The sequence below is a fragment of the Crinia signifera genome, chromosome 4, assembly GCF_055691185.1.
Source record: "Crinia signifera chromosome 4, ASM5569118v1, whole genome shotgun sequence".
Taxonomy (NCBI): domain Eukaryota; kingdom Metazoa; phylum Chordata; class Amphibia; order Anura; family Myobatrachidae; genus Crinia; species Crinia signifera.
Window position 1 is genome coordinate 174,281,713 of NC_139220.1, and position 15,993 is coordinate 174,297,705.

At 43.2% G+C, this 15,993-nt stretch overlaps 2 protein-coding genes across 4 annotated transcripts in view; one reads left to right on the forward strand and one right to left on the reverse strand.

Annotated features, from left to right (window-relative positions):
- FBXL13 (F-box and leucine rich repeat protein 13) overlaps nt 1-15,993 on the forward strand; it is a 167,842-nt gene that overhangs the window by 71,585 nt on the left and 80,264 nt on the right. For both annotated transcript variants that reach the window (XM_083183033.1, XM_083183032.1), the window contains exons 8-9: nt 5,028-5,123; nt 7,828-7,963. In XM_083183033.1, the coding sequence (XP_083039159.1) occupies nt 5,028-5,123; nt 7,828-7,963 (232 nt within the window). The remainder of the gene's footprint in view (nt 1-5,027; nt 5,124-7,827; nt 7,964-15,993) is intronic.
- The window catches only part of LRRC17 (leucine rich repeat containing 17), a 30,205-nt gene continuing 24,109 nt past the window's right edge, over nt 9,898-15,993 (reverse strand). For both annotated transcript variants that reach the window (XM_083183034.1, XM_083183035.1), the window contains exon 4: nt 9,898-13,826. In XM_083183034.1, the coding sequence (XP_083039160.1) occupies nt 13,423-13,826 (404 nt within the window). In that variant the 3' untranslated portion in view covers nt 9,898-13,422. The remainder of the gene's footprint in view (nt 13,827-15,993) is intronic.

Here is a 15,993-nt window from a genome sequence, read left to right on the forward strand (position 1 = left end):
AAGGATCTCCTGAAGGGATCACTGGTACGCATACAGTCAGACAATGCCACGGCTGTGGCTTACCTGAATCATCAGGGCGGGACTCACAACAGGATGGTAATGCAGGAAGTCTCGCGGATTTTCCAGTGGGCGGAGCTGAACATACTGTACCTACTCTGTTGGCTGTGTTTATTCCAGGGATATGGAATGTAGAAGCGAATTTCCTCAGCAGGGCAGAGCTGCTGGAAGGACAGTGGGCGCTACATCAGGAAGTCTTTCAGGAGATAGTTACTCGCTGGGGGCTCCCAGAGATAGACTTGATGGCATCCAGACACAACTGTCAGGTTCCCAGGTTCTGCTCTCGGACCAGGGATCCGACCGCGTAGGCAGTGGATGCCATGACAGTTCCGGGGTTTCAACCTTGCCTATGCATTCCCTCTGTTTCCTATGTTTCCTCGGGTCCTAAAGAGAGTGAGGAGGTACAAATCATTCTGATTGCACCGGACTGGCCCAGGAGGTCGTGGTATTCAGGCATAAGGAGGTTGTCGACGGACTCTTGTCATCTTCCTCTTCGGCCGGACTTACTCAAACAAGGACCGTTTCTACACCTAGACCTAGCTCGTCTAAATTTGATGGCCTGGCTTTTGAAACCTCCTTACTAAGGAAAAAAGGTTTTTCAGATGCTGTTATCCACACTATGCTTCGGGCTTGCAAGCTTGTATCAGCTGCACATTACCATTGTGTTTGGAAGTTCTATATCAGGTGAACATCAGAAGGTACACACCTCTAGGTTCAAGGTCACTAGACTCTTGGAATTTCTCCAGGATGGCTTTTCAGCAGGTCTTACTGTAGCTTGCAGTTCTTAAAGGAACAGCTGTTCGCGTTATCAATTTTCTTTCAGAAAAGGGTAGCTCTTTTGCCTGAAGTGCAGACCTTTTTGCAGAGAGTTACTAGACTTAAACCCCATATAGGGCCTTATTCTAGTTCACTCTTTCTGACAAAATCCTTCTTAGATGGACAAAACCATTTGCACTGCAGGTGGGGCAGATGTTACTTGTGCAGCGAGAATTAGATTTCGGTGGGGTTTCACTTCAAAGTGAGATCTATATTGCAGTGTAAAAATAAAGCAGCCAGTATTTTCCCTGCACAGAAACAGAATAACTCAATCAAAACTAATTCTCTCTGCACATTTGACATCTGCCCCCCTGCAGTGCACATGGTTTTGTCCATCTAAGAAGGATTTTTTTCAGAAAGAGTGAACTAAAATAAGGCCCATAGGCAGCTGGTGGTGCCTTGGGGCCTATTAAGCCTTTAAGGTCGGCTGATCTTAAATTTCTTTCTTGGAAACTTACCTTTTTGTTGGCCATAGCTTCGGCTAGGCGAGTTTCAGAATTGGGGGCCTTGTCTTGCAAGTCTCCATTTCTTGTTTTCCATGATGACAGGGCTATGATTAGAACAGTGCCTAAGTTCTTACCTAAGGTAGTGTCAATTTTTCATTGAAACCAGGAGATTGTGCTCCCGGTGTTTTGTCCTCCTGAGGAGGCTAGATATAGGGACAAGTCAAAGAAACTGGACATTGTTCGCGCTTTGCGCATCTACGTTGAAAGAGTAAAGGATATTCGCAAAACTGATTTACTTTATGACGTACATAAGAGAGGGTGGCCTGCTTCTAAGCAGACCATTGCCAGATGGTTAAGGTTGGTAATTGCCTTTGCCTACACTAAGGTAGGCAGACCTATTCCTTCCAGGATTAATGCCCATACCACCAGGTCAGTTGCTTCCTATTGGGCTGTGTGTCATGGGGCTACAGTTATGCAGGGCTGCCACCTGGTCCTCTGTTCATACCTTTACCAAATTCTATAGGTTCCATGAATTTGCGTCGGAGGACGCTTCATTTGGGCAAGCAGTGATGAGAACTGTAAGCCTGAGCGTACCCTCCCAAAGGACCGGCTCTTGAACGTCCCATGGTTGAGCTATGTCACCAGGATATACGAAAGAGAAAAGAGGATTTTTGTAAGAACTTACCGTTGGAATCCTTTTTTCTGAGTCCATCCTGGTGACACAGTGATCCCTCCCTTACGCTCAGTAAGTTTATACCATTCATGTGTTGTCATGTTATTGGTTATTTTGTTTGTGCATATTAATATGTTCAGGCATTGTACTGATTAATGTATCCTAGTGTGCTCTAGAAGTTGAACTGAGGAATTCTGGGATGCAGAAGGGAGGAGCCTGCCTCTCAAAGAAGTCAGCATAGGTGCCTTGCTCCTGCGGACCATCCTACATCCCATGGTTGAGCTGTTTCACCAGAATGGACTCAGAGAAAGGGATTCAAATGGTAAGTTCTTACAAAAATCCCCATTTCCCATAGTGCCAAACGGGCTTCGTCAGACAATAAAGTGTCTGCCGCACCGTCCCGTGCCCCATCCCCGTCATCTGCAATACCTTTTTCTTAAATATCTGACTGGAAATTGAACTCAAACATGAACAAAATACATGTACTAAATAGGAAGCAAATGTTTCTAGTATAATGGTGTGACAAATAAAAGTAATGTTGGCTAATGAGTTCCTTACTTCAAACCATCTATCTACTATCCAGGAGACTCACACATTTTGGGGATTTCTCTGAAATGAGTGGAGCCACAGTGATTTGAGTCTCATTACCATACTCTCCTACCCTTTATATTTTAGTTTCCCTTTCCACAATTTCTGGAGCGGCGGAGGTATAAAACAATTGGCAAAGGTGCAGTAAACATGCATATAATAAAACTTGCTTTAAGTTTGCTAAATAGGAACATTATTCATTTTGTGCTGAACCTGACTTTGGTATAGATATATACCATATATACTCGAGTATAAGCCTACTTTTTCAGAACATTTTTTTATGCTGAAGAAGCCCCCCTCGGCTTATACTCGAGTGAGGGTCCCGCTTGAGTCAATATACGTTTTCCCAGTTTTTTTGTTGTAAAATTAGGTGTCTCGGTTTATATTCGGGTCGACTTATACTCGAGTATATACGGGTAGTTGGATTATCCTTTACATAACATAGGCTTTTGCATTGGGCTCTGTGGACGTTGAAGAGCCAAGATTAACCTATCCTGTTTTTATGTTTAGGATTTTTTGACAAGCAAGGGTTGGAGATGAGCCAATCACAGTATATTGCTCAGGGCCCCTTGGGGTCTTAATCCTGCTGTGTACAGATGAGTCATACGGGAAGGCATGCTTCTATTGGCAGCAGCCCATTTCATCCAAATCATTTCATGAACATGATTTAAACTGAAAATGATCTAACCCAGTACACACATTACTTGTCTAATTTATGTTTTCAGATCTTTCAGTGATCTAAAACTTGAAGTTAAAAAAGTTGAAACCCTTTTATAAAGATTTGTATTTCTTAAAATCAAAGGCCTGCTTTTTAAAAAAGTAATACAAAATGCTGCAACAGTTTCTTTTCACCTAATTTTCATAATAAACCGTTATATGAAATAATACATTACAGATGCACTAATGGGTTGATTCAGTGTAACGCAAAGACTGCGATGTGCCATTAAACTTTGACTCCTGTCGGACCCCTGCTGGCGTGTGCAGAGTTCACCTTTTGCTAGCTTTGTCATTGCAGGAGGTATTCGTGATGATGGGGGTTTTTTTCATGGTTTTTTTTTTTTTTTTACATTTCTTCATGTTTCCTTTAAACAGTAATATACTTTTCTGCAGTTCATACTCAACAATTTTAACTACTCCCATTTTTTAATTAATTAAAAATTCCATTGTCCTTTACCTCTTGTATTTTTTTGCAATGCATGCAGTGCTTTACAAAGAAGTCAATAAAAAAAGGTGGTACTTGTGTATTATCACGGCGCCCGTCTGCGCAACTGTGTTGGCGTAGTCGGATCGCATTGCATGTGATTTGCGTGCGAAGCAATGGTACTTGTGTAGTTTCATGGTGACACTGCCAGCGGATCGCATCGCACGTAAATCACATGCGATTTGATCATATGCGATTTAGCACACCCCCCACTATTACTTAGCACATCCCCACTATCCACGTCACCCAGAAGCGTGGCGAGCGCTATAAAGTGTAGCGAGCCCCGCGAGGGGACGCGGAAAACAAGTCCAAAGTGTGGCAAGCGCGGCGAGTCTTGCTGTGCTCGCCAAGCTTCGGGCTCGGTGGCTCGCTACGCTCGCCACACTTCATAGAATCGACTCCACACCGACGTAGATAGTGGAGGTATGAACAGGTCGGGAGGACATGTACCGCTTCCCTTTGCGGGGCTCACTGCGCTCGCCACACTTTATAAAATCAACTACACGCCGACGTGGATAGTGGGGTTATGATCGCGTCGGAAGTACGCATACCGTGTCCCTTCGCGGGGGCTTGCTGCACTCGCCACGCTTCAGGGTGACGTGGATAGCGGGGGTGTGCTAAGTAAAAGTGGGGGTTTGCTAAATCGCATTGTATCGAATGCTATGCGATCTGCAGACAGTGGCTCCGTGAAACGACACAATTACCATTGCATTGCATGCAATCGCATGCGATGTGATGCGATCCCAGCCCGGTGCCACCATGACACTACACAAGTACCTAATATACCTTTTGTGAATAGGACACTACTTTACGTAACACAAGTACCAAAAAGGACTTTGTGTCCGTGTCTTATTTATTAGTTAAAGTTAAGCGATAAGTTAAGTTAAGGTTTTGTTTGGTTGAACTGCAAAGTGGTCCTGGGGATACCAGATGGCGAGTTTAATACAAATGCACTTTGAATGCTGTCATGTTTTGTTTCTCTCCTTTTCCAGGTGTGATATATTTGCTTTGTTTTTATTATTAACAGTCCTTAAGGAAAGATGAAATACAAAAGGAGACACAAGACCAAAATGATCTTTATATAAACATAACCCCAAACTTTGCATCTGGAGGACTAAGGACTGTGGTAGAATTGTAAAACCTTGCTGATACTGAAACATGGTCCTATGTATAATATACTTCATGTTTTACTGTGGTTAGTCCATATGCGGTCATAATGTATTTTTGTTTGTTTTGTTTTCTACAGATATTTGGCTTCATGGATTTGATAGACCTAGCAAGGAGTTCTCAAGTATGCCGATCTTGGAAGATAATAGCACAAAATAGTTCACTTTGGAATAGTGTAAGTATTATTATTTTTTTATTTTTTTTAAATAAAGCCTTTAGCTCTCATATACAGTATTTAGTATACAACATAACTTTTATGTACATCTTGGAATATTCATAATGCAGAATAAAATAACTCTACAGAGGTAGCAGCTGCTATAGGCCCTGGCTGTCTCAAGGGCCCGCAGCTCCCCTTGCACCCAGTCACACTTCTGCACTGGGAAGCCAGAGCCAGCAGAGGCCACAGCAGAATTAAAGAGGGGGAGGAAGACCAGCAAGTCACCCCAGACCCCTCTGGCCAGTGATTACAGCCACAATGCAGCAGGACCGCACAGAGCTGTGAGCGGAGGAGTAGAAGCCGGGGGCGGGGCTAATTGGCACTCAGCTCTGCCAAGCCAGCAGCATGGGGAAAGAAGAGGAGGGGATGGGGGAGGTACTACAGTATGTACCCTGCAATGTGAGAGGGGGGATGAGCGCTGTAATGGCTTTGTATATTTCTGTATGTTTGTGTAAAGTTCTTGACTATGAGTGTATGTGTGTGTGTGTGTGTGTGTATTAGTGTCTGACTGTGTATGTCTGTGTGCTCCCGCGCACATCAAATCAGAAAATAGAAGAAGTATGTGCAGGTATTATGTTTTGTACTAGATCGCATTGCATCTACTTTAAATTGCATTCTGTTGTAGCACATCGCATGCATTTTGAATGGGTATGCATCATTGGGTATACAGCAAGTTGGTCGACAAGCATTAGATCGATATGACTGGATGTCAACATGGGTTAGGTCGACAGGTCATTAAGTCAACACAAGCATTAGGTTGACATGGGGAAGGTCAATAGTCAAAAGGTCGACATGGAGTGTTTCAAGATAATGTGGTGCTGAGACACTGCTGGGAGTGTTAGAGTATGCAGAACCGACAACTGGGGCTGTCAGAGAATTGGGTGCTGAGACGTGGATGGGGGTGTCAGAGAATAGGGTTCTGATTGATTACTGGCGTTGTGAAAGAATGGGGGTGCTGAGAGATGGCTGGGGGTGTCAGAGTGAGAGGCTGAGATGCCTTGGTCTATCCGAGAATGGGGTGCTGAAACACTATTGGGTCCGTGAGATATTGGGGTGCTGAGAGATGGCTGGAAATATCAGAATGGTGTACTGAGAAATGGCCCGTGAGTGTCAGTGACTGGGGCTCTAAGTGAAAGGGGTTCTGAGAGGCGGCTGGGGTGTGAGAGATTGGGAGTCATAGAAACAGCTGAGTGTGTCGATGAAGAATGGGGTGCTGTGAGATGGCATAGCGCATGTGTACCATGGACCATACGCATGCGCAGTGTATTGATAATTGGCTACTGTTGAAATTTGCACAGCAGTGATCCGATCTGAATCGGGCCTTATATTTTCTTCAGTTTTAGAATGTCGTTGTCGACACCTGAGTACCTGGACCGCCAATTCTTCGGGCCAGGTGCCTGGCTCTATTATAGAAACATAGAAACATAGAATTTGACGGCAGATAAGAACCATTTGGCTCATCTTGTCTGCCCCTTTTTTTACCCTTCAGGTAATCTCAACCCTTTTTAATCCTTATTTCTTTGTAAGGATATTCATATGCCTATCCCAAGCATGTGTAAATTGTTCTACTGTCTTAGCCTCTACCACCTCTGATGGGAGGCTATTCCACATATCCACTAACCTTTCTGTGAAGTAATTCTTTCTAACATTTCCCCTGAACCTACCTCCCTCCAGTTTCAGTGCATGTCCTCCTGTTCTATTACCACTTTTCCTTTGAAGAGAATTTCCCGGCTGTACTATGTTAAAACCCTTGATATATTTGAAGATTTCTATCATGTCCCCCCTTTCCCTTCTCTGCTCCGAACAATACATGTTAAGATCTTTTAGTCTATCCAGGTAAGTTTTGTGATGTAGGCCATGTACCATTTTAGTTGCCCTTCTTTGTACACTCTCCAATGTATTTATATCCTTCTGAAGATATGGTCTCCAGAACTGGACACAGTATTCCAGATGAGGCTGTACCAATGACCTATAAAGTGGCATTATTATGTCTTTTTTTCTGCTACGGATTCCTCTCCCTATGCAACCAAGCATCTGACCAGCCTTCCTCATTGCTTTGCTACATTGCTTTCCTGCCTTTAAGTCACTTGAAATAGTGACTCCTAGATTTCTATCCTTAGTAGTTTCCATTATGGTACCCTTGATACTATATTGAGCCTTTGGGTTTTTGAGCCCCAAGTGCATAATTTTGCATTTTTTAGCATTAAACTGTAGTTGCCATGCTCTTGACCAATTCTCAAGTTTACCTAGATCATCAGTCATTTGATTTACCCCTCCTGGTGTGTCTACCCTGTTGCATATCTTTGTGTCATCTGCCCTTTGCACATTCCCAGAGTCCACGTGGATGGCAAAGTATGAAAAAGTCCCCCAAAATTTAAAAACTGTGTAAAACTCATGTTGACCATGCGTCAACCATTGCCATTTCGACATTTTGCTTGTGTTGACCTTTTGTCAATGTCAACCTAGTGCATGTCAATCTTTTGGTGTATACCTATTGACTGTCTACCTAGAGATGGTATGAGACATCAAAATACCACATTAAAGAATCAGAAGTGGATAAACCGTTCATGATGGCTAAACAGAGGTAAGTTGCAGCTGTATCACTAGTTTATGCGTATTGATGTGTTTATTTTGTATTTATTTATGCCTATATTTTCTGTAGATTGATTTCTCTTCAGTAAGACATCGTATTCAAGACAAATCTGTCATCAATGTACTGAGAAAGTGTCGTCCTTTTGTCATACGCTTGAATCTGCGTAGGTGTTTGTCACTACACTGGTCTACGTTTAAAAGCATAGGTATATTTTTATTTTTATTTTACTTGTTTTGTATTTTTCTGTTATTTGACAAACATTTATGTTACATGTGTGCTAAACTTTTTTGCTAAGCTATTTAGGGTAGGCAATTTCCTGGTATCTAGATTGCCCATAGGGAGCCCCTACACATGCAGCAATGTGTGCTAAGCGTTTTTGCTAAGCTATTTAGGGTAGACGATTTCCTGGTATCTAGATTGCCCATAGGGAGCCCATACACATGCAGCAATGTGTGCTAAGCGTTTTTGCTAAGCTATTTAGGGTAGGCAATTTCCCGGTATCTAGATTGCCCATAGGGAGCCCCTACACATGCAGCAATGTGTGCTAAGCAATTTTGCTAAGCGACTTTAAGCAAAAAAAAAAAAGGGATTGTAGTGGTTCAGGATGATGTAGATCTCGATCGCAATCACTCATTCTGCACACAGAGAGCAATTTGCAGTCACTTGCTAAGCACTAAATCTTGACTGCAGGTACTTACTTAACTAGCGGGCGATGGTGACATGTAGGACTTCGCATCGCCATCTCTCGGGGGTATACACATGTGTCTGGCCCTTTAGAAACACATTGTATTGGGGTCTACAGTTCTTTCTGCTGTGAAATTGCCCTTGGCATTTTATGTACTTTTAAAAGCAGAAAACTTTTTCTTTTATGTTTTACTGTTTATTTATTATCTATATATCATGATCACATCCACATACCTCTTTGAGGTAACATATCCATATAATACAAATTGTACATGATAAATTATCTCTGAAAATATTAGAGCCGTATTATTAAATTGGCTTAGAGTTATTGGAGGCTATCCAATTAGTGGAGAAAATGCAACATTTTTTGAAGTTTTTGTCCCTGTTTCACCAATATTTTTTTATTTATTTTAGGCTGTCCACACAAAACAATTCACAGAAACACACATGTTCAGTGTGTTCCATTGGCTTTTTGGGGCTATTGGATAGCCCCTGCCAACTCATTATTAAAACTAAGGGCAGTATTCAATGACTTTTTTCGGCATGTGCAGCGAATCCTGTGTAGGGTTTGCTGCACATTCACCACGTTCCGTAGGGCTGGAGCATTCGCTGCCAGCCCTCCCTGTCACCCTATTCAACGCTGTAGGGGCTCGCTGCCCCTGGTGGCAATGAGCCGGGGGACAGCGGCAGACAGGCAGATGGAAGTCTCCCTGCCTGCGCCGGAATGTGTGGGGGGATAGAGGGGACACAGGCAGCAGAAGCTGCCCGCCTGAATAGCTGTCAGGGGATGCGTATGGGAGCCGCTGCACTGGTCCCGCTCATGCATATGTAGTTATCGGGACCAGTGTGCAGTGAATATTAGTGAGCAGCTCCCTGCCCCCTGCTGGCGTATGTGTAAAAAAAAAAAAATATTTAATATACATGTGCAGCAAGCACGTGAATAATAATAGCATGCCCCTTCACAATAAAACTACTGATTTTTTTACACCAACAAAAAATCCAAAAACATTATTTTAAAAGATCACATTCCAGTTCACCTTAAAAAGATGGTGATTGCTAACGGTGACACATGGCGAAAATCATGCAATTCGCCATCCGAGCATTGAATACACTCACGGCGAATTACGGTGAATGTAAGTGAAAATCCCATTAAAAAAAAACAACAACAGATAATTGCAGCGAGCATGAAACGGAGAACTGGCCGGCATTCACTGTTCGCTTTCGACGAACAATGAACTTTGAATAGGGTGAGTCAGATTTTCAGTGCAAAAGATTCACTGCAGAGAGTGAAAACAGCCCGATTCGCCGGAAAAAAAGGTGAAGCCTGAGTATTGAATACTGCCCTTAATGTTATTGAAAGCTGTAGCTACTGTACACTAGTAATTTCCAGTATAACAGACATGTACCGCACACTTCACATCATCCTTACATAACTTCTCACCAGAAAAAAAGCTATTGAGAGATTAGTATGAAAAAGATGCCTATTTTATTAATCTTCAATACATTACTGATGTATAGATGTGTTCACGTACATCTAGTCTATTTTTACGTTAAACGACCTTTCTAGTCATGGCGTGACTTGGTAGAGTCAGGTGTCTTTTTTGTACATAAGAATTGCAATGTTACAATGGTTTCCAGTGAAAGGGGTAAATTTACTAAAGCTTCTACAAATAAATAAAAGGGATGTTGCCCAGAGCAACCAATCCTCTCAATCATTTCTATGTTGCATCCTATAAAATGTTAGACAGTATCTGATTTGGTTCTATGGGCAAAGCAATTTTGTTTCATTTTCAAAAGCTTTAGTAAATTTACCCCTGACATAGCATTTCATCTGCAGATACAGCTGCAGTCATACACAGAATATAGGCATGCTGCAGATCATTTTAATCAGCAGAAACTGATATTCCAATTCATAGGCAAATGCAGGGGGAGGGGGTTTGGTTGCCTGGAAACCCCCCTACTCTTGGCAAGTGCCTTAAATTAAGACAACAATAGCACTGGTATATAATATGATCAATAGAGCTGCGCCACATCATGCAGTGTAAGGGACAGAGCAGAGCTGCTGCACCAGCTCTAACGTACCAGCTTCTTCTACCACATTCACTGCCCTCAAACATCACACTGGACCAGATACTAGCTGCCAGGAAGAAGAGACAGGAGCCTTACCATGAAGTGGGGGATTGTAAGCTTAGAACATGAAGTACAGGTTCTATGTTTGTGTATTTATTTTTGATATTATGTTTAAACTTTTCCTGACCACTTATCTTATTTAATGTTTGAAAGAACCTATACTATAGACCATATATACTGTTAAATATTAATACTCTATTTCATACAGTAACCAGTGTATATAATACCAATTTTTAGGGCTGTTTCCACTCCCCCAGGCTCCCGTACATATTTCATTGCACTGCAGAGTGGGAGATTTTGAATTACATTTGGAAAACCCCCTCTAAATGTCCTGTGTTTGCCACTGCCATTTTGAAAGAAAAAGTTGCACGCAAAGATGCCTGCTGCTGTTCTAATAGTAATGTCAAGCTATAGAAAATTGGTTTATTTGTTACAAGGTCATTTTTGTTCTGATAACATATAAGAATAGTCAAAATAACAAGTACATACATTAATTATAGTTTAGAATGTTATTTCATATCTTCAAAGGGTTCAGCAAATATGAAATTATATATTTAAATTAATCTCTAAAGTAATAGATTATACAATACAACCTTCCCTGTTAACCACTTTGCTCCACATATATCCTATACAGTAGATATCCCAAAACAACATCATTATTTATTACTAATATCTAAAAGATTAAAGTACAGTTTGCATACAAAATAGAAAAATTGTGAATCCCACACTCAGGGGCAGATTTATTAAGCTCGGTGAAGTGATAGTGTCTGGTTTTTATCACCGGTCAATCAGCTCCTACCTGAGAAGTTACAGGCTTGGTTTGTAAAATGACAGGTAGGAGCTGATTGGTCTGTGATAAAAACCAGACACTCTATCACTTCACCAAGCTTAATAAATCTATCCCTCAATGTCAAACGCATCACTCTCTGTTAATTGGCATGGTTGGCAAAGAATTACAGTAGTAGGGATATAACAAGACAATTATTTAAAATCTATGCAAAGTCCTGTGATTGCATGAAGCCTCCACCTTATATGCAGTTCAGTAATAATGTATCCCACAATGGCGCATCCACAGTCTAAATAATTAATCTTGTTAAATAAGTCTTTACTCTATGAATGATGCAGAAATTGAGCTACTGGGCTTTCCTTTTTTTCCCACTTTTCTTGTGGTAGAATACAATCCTTTTTTATAAGGCAATATGATTTTAATGCACACTCCCCTAAGCACATATGTTTTCACTCTCAAAAGCAACAGAAACCAGGAAAGATAGTACAATATTGCAAAGTAAAAATCAACATTTAACATCCGGACACCAGTGCTTCTGCTCCTTGATCATGTAAAGGTAAGTTCCCTCAGCGGTTTTCCCCAAGTATCCAGTTGTCACCTGCTCGATGTGTTTTTGACCCCCAAACATGATAGAGGCATATATGAGCATTGGTCAGAGTGAAAGCTTACCTCCCTGACCCCATGGACAGTTTCACTTTTCCAATTAGTCTGCTGTCCTATTTTCTGTCCTAGCCGGCTGCCTCTTATCATTGATTACTGGCAGGAGGCATAGTTGTAATCACGGGATGTCCCAGCAAGCTTAGCATGACCACACCTCCTCCCAATAATGCATCAATGAAGACTCCGAAAAATAGAGCCAGCTGGGACATTTTGTAGCGGCAGAAGACTAGGAGAGTTTCTTATTTCTAGCTTTGCATGATAGAACTACATGTAATTAACTAGTAACATCTGGGTTTATCAAGATTAATGTTAAAGTGGCTGATGATCTACATATTTATTCTATGGAGTCTGGATCTTTGGGACAATTGTGTGTGTTCAGTATTTCCTTGCTGCCCTCTCTTTTTTTAAGCGGACAATTTAGAAAATGTGACGACTGTGACTGGCATTTTGAACAAACATTTAAAATATACGATATTGTGCTACCATCAGGGTAGTTATCAGAAAGTATGGGGCCTTGGACTGCCAGAACAGATAGGGCCCCATCACCCCTCATCTTCCACTTTTCCTGCAGTCTCCACAACATACCATTCTGGACACCATTTTCCAGTCCTGGGACAAGGCTGCAGGACATCAGGTGTCTCCCATAGGCAAGGCTGCGGCAGGATGGGACTACAGCAGCATAAGAGGGAAGCAGTCCATAGCGGCCAGACCTAGAAGGACAATGCTGGCAGTATCTTAAATTTGGATCTGGCTCTGAGACAATTGGAGCATGTGGACCAGCAGCCACTGTGGCCATTCCTGAATGGCTGTTGTTCCGCGCACTCCAAATGACTTTTTGCTGCCTTCAAATTTAAAATGGCGAATCATTGCTTTCCCTCTATGCCAGCCTACAGGATGCTCCAATCCACACTGCTGACATGAGCTGACTCATTGTCAGGTGGGTTTACATACTCATTGCCCAGGGGGTTCCATTCTAACAGTGCGCCAGCTCTTCCGGAATCTGCACTTCGGTTACTGATGTGTGCGATGCGCTCCTCTGACAGATAATAGAAGTTGAACAGGACCTCAAGTGTCTGTGTCCTTCAAGGCAGCGGCCATTTTTGGAGGGACCGCCGTGGACAGAGAATCTGCGGTGGTCCGGGGTAGCAAATAATCTGTTCTTCTCAAAGCAGATTTTTTCTTATCAGAGCACCGCAAGTATGTCATTTGCTTGTTTGAATGTACTAAAAACTCCAGAGCATCTCCAGTATACACTCTGGAGAGGTATAGATGTATCAGTTCTTACATAGAATCATCTACAACCTAAGATTTATTTAAAAATACATCCAGAATCTTATCAGGCAAAATATTTTAAAAAAAAAAATGTAAAAAAAAGAATAATTAGATAAATAAAAAGTAGTTATTTAAGTTAACACTGTTAATATGACACCCTGTTTCTTTCCTGATTCAGTTTGCTTTGATTGTTTTATATCTCTTTCACTTTTCTCCCAATCTTCTTCGTCCATCCCAACATGCACTTGGAGCCTTTCATTTGGGCATTCCTCATAATAACTGCGAAGATACTTCCCAACAAGCCATCCTTTGTACTCCTCTGGCGCCTTACATTCCAAACCACTGTAGTTGACATTATAATGATGCTTTAGCCAATAGTACAGATAATGGATGTGGTAGTCACATCTCCACGGGTTGTCTCTGAGCCATAATTTCTTCAAAAAATACAAATCTTCCAGCACACGATATTTTAAATTAGATAGGTTATTATATGATAAATCCAATTCATGGAGATTCAAGAGGCCGGAAAATGCAGCTGAGAAAATATAAAATAAATGAAAACAGTGAATTATTAAGTTATAATGCATCTGTGTATCAAAACATTTAAAACCGCAGTAGAAATTATACATCTAGCCGCTGCATTCAAAATGGGTTGTAGCGGTGAGAGTCTTTTCTTAGGAAGACCGGTAAGGAGGCTAGTGCAATAGTCAATGCGTGATATAATGAGATTAGAGTTTTTGCAGTGTCTTGTGTAAGGTATGGATGAATTTTGAATGCTTTTGAGAAATTGAGATGCATGTTACATGATTTAGAAACAGATTGAATGTGAAGAATAAAGGCCCCCATACACTAGGGCGACTTGTCCTTAGGACAAGTCGCCCCCGACTTCCCCCTGAGCTTCCCCGGCTGCTCCCCGGGGGAGCTTGATTAGATTGGCACTTGATGTGCCATTTTTTACATGTGATAAATCGTCTCGATTTATCACATGTAAAAAAAAACGGGGAGCAGGGGGGGTGGGGGGGGGGCTAAGAGGTGAGAGCTGGTGGGAGCAGGGGGGCTGGGGACGCTGCGGGGGACACATCTGTGTCCCCCGCTGCTGGGGACACAGCGTCTGTGCGGCGATAAGGTAGAGGGAGCAGGGGGGGCTGGAGACGCTGCGGGGGACACGTCTGTGTCCCCCGCTGCTGGGGACAGCGTCTGTGCGGCGATAAGGTAGAGGGAGCAGGGGGGGCTGGAGACGCTGCGGGGGACACGTCTGTGTCCCCCGCTGCTGGGGACAGCGTCTGTGCGGCGATAAGGTAGAGGGAGCAGGGGGGGCTGGAGACGCTGCGGGGGACACAGGCTGCATAGAGCCGGCCGGGAGCTGTCAGTAATGAATAAAAAAAAAAGCCCATACAATGAATGGGCAGCCTGTGATTGGCTGCTGAGCGCTCTCTCAGCCAATTGCTGACTGGCTGAGAGAGCGCTCAGCCAATCACAGGCCGCCCATTCATTGTATGGGCTTTTTTTTTATTCATTACTGACAGCTCCCGGCCGGCTCCCCCTGCCCGGCTCTATGCAGCCTGTGTCCCCCGCCCGCAGCGTCTCCAGCCCCCCCTGCTCCCTCTACCTTATCGCCGCACAGACGCTGTCCCCAGCAGCGGGGGACACAGACGTGTCCCCCGCAGCGTCTCCAGCCCCCCCTGCTCCCTGCTCCCTCTACCTTATCGCCGCACAGACGCTGTCCCCAGCAGCGGGGGACACAGACGTGTCCCCCGCAGCGTCTCCAGCCCCCCCTGCTCCCTGCTCCCTCTACCTTATCGCCGCACAGACGCTGTCCCCAGCAGCGGGGGACACAGACGTGTCCCCCGCAGCGTCCCCAGCCCCCCCTGCTCCCTCCACCGCCCCACTAGGTCCCAAGTCGGGTGGTCGGACGTGCAGCAGGTCCGACCACCCGACGCAGATCCGATGCGCACGGGACCGCGCATCGGATCTGAGGGAACATCAAAACTAGACGATTTTGGTCCGATTTCGGCCAGATCCGACTGATCTGGCTGAAATCTGACCAAAATCGGCTAGTGTATGGGGGCCTTAAAGGACAGTTTAGGCAGCGAGCTTGTGGAGTAGGATTGATTGTTGTGTTCCTAGTGATAGAGTGATAGAGATATCAGGTTGATAACTACACTTGGCTGGTTGGAATATAATTAATTCTGTTTTAGAAATGTTGAGGTGCCGAGGTGACATCCAATATGAAATGGCAGAGAGGCATTCAGAGACATGGAGCAATACTGATGGTGACAATTCAGGGGATGATAGACAGATTTGATTGTACTCAGTGTACAGATGATACTGGAATCCAAAAGAGCTGATTAGTTTGCCAAGAGAGGAGGTATAGATTGAAAAAAAGCAGATGACCTAAGACTGAGCCTTGTGGTACTCCAACTGACAGTGGTAGTGAGGAGGAGCTAGAATCAGAGAAACGAACACTGAAAGAGTGATTAAATATTATTTGGAAGTGCCTCTGTTGTAATGATATTAATTATTTTTTATGAGGCAGCCACTAGCGGCAGAAAAGGTTTCGTTTTAATTACCTCTTACACTCTAAGCCAAAAGTGGTCCTTTGGCATTATTGTGGCTAGTTTCACTGATGTGAGCAGAAAGTTTACTGATGCTGCTTTCACACCGCAAAACTTGCTTAGAACAGGTATTTTAAAACTTTTTTT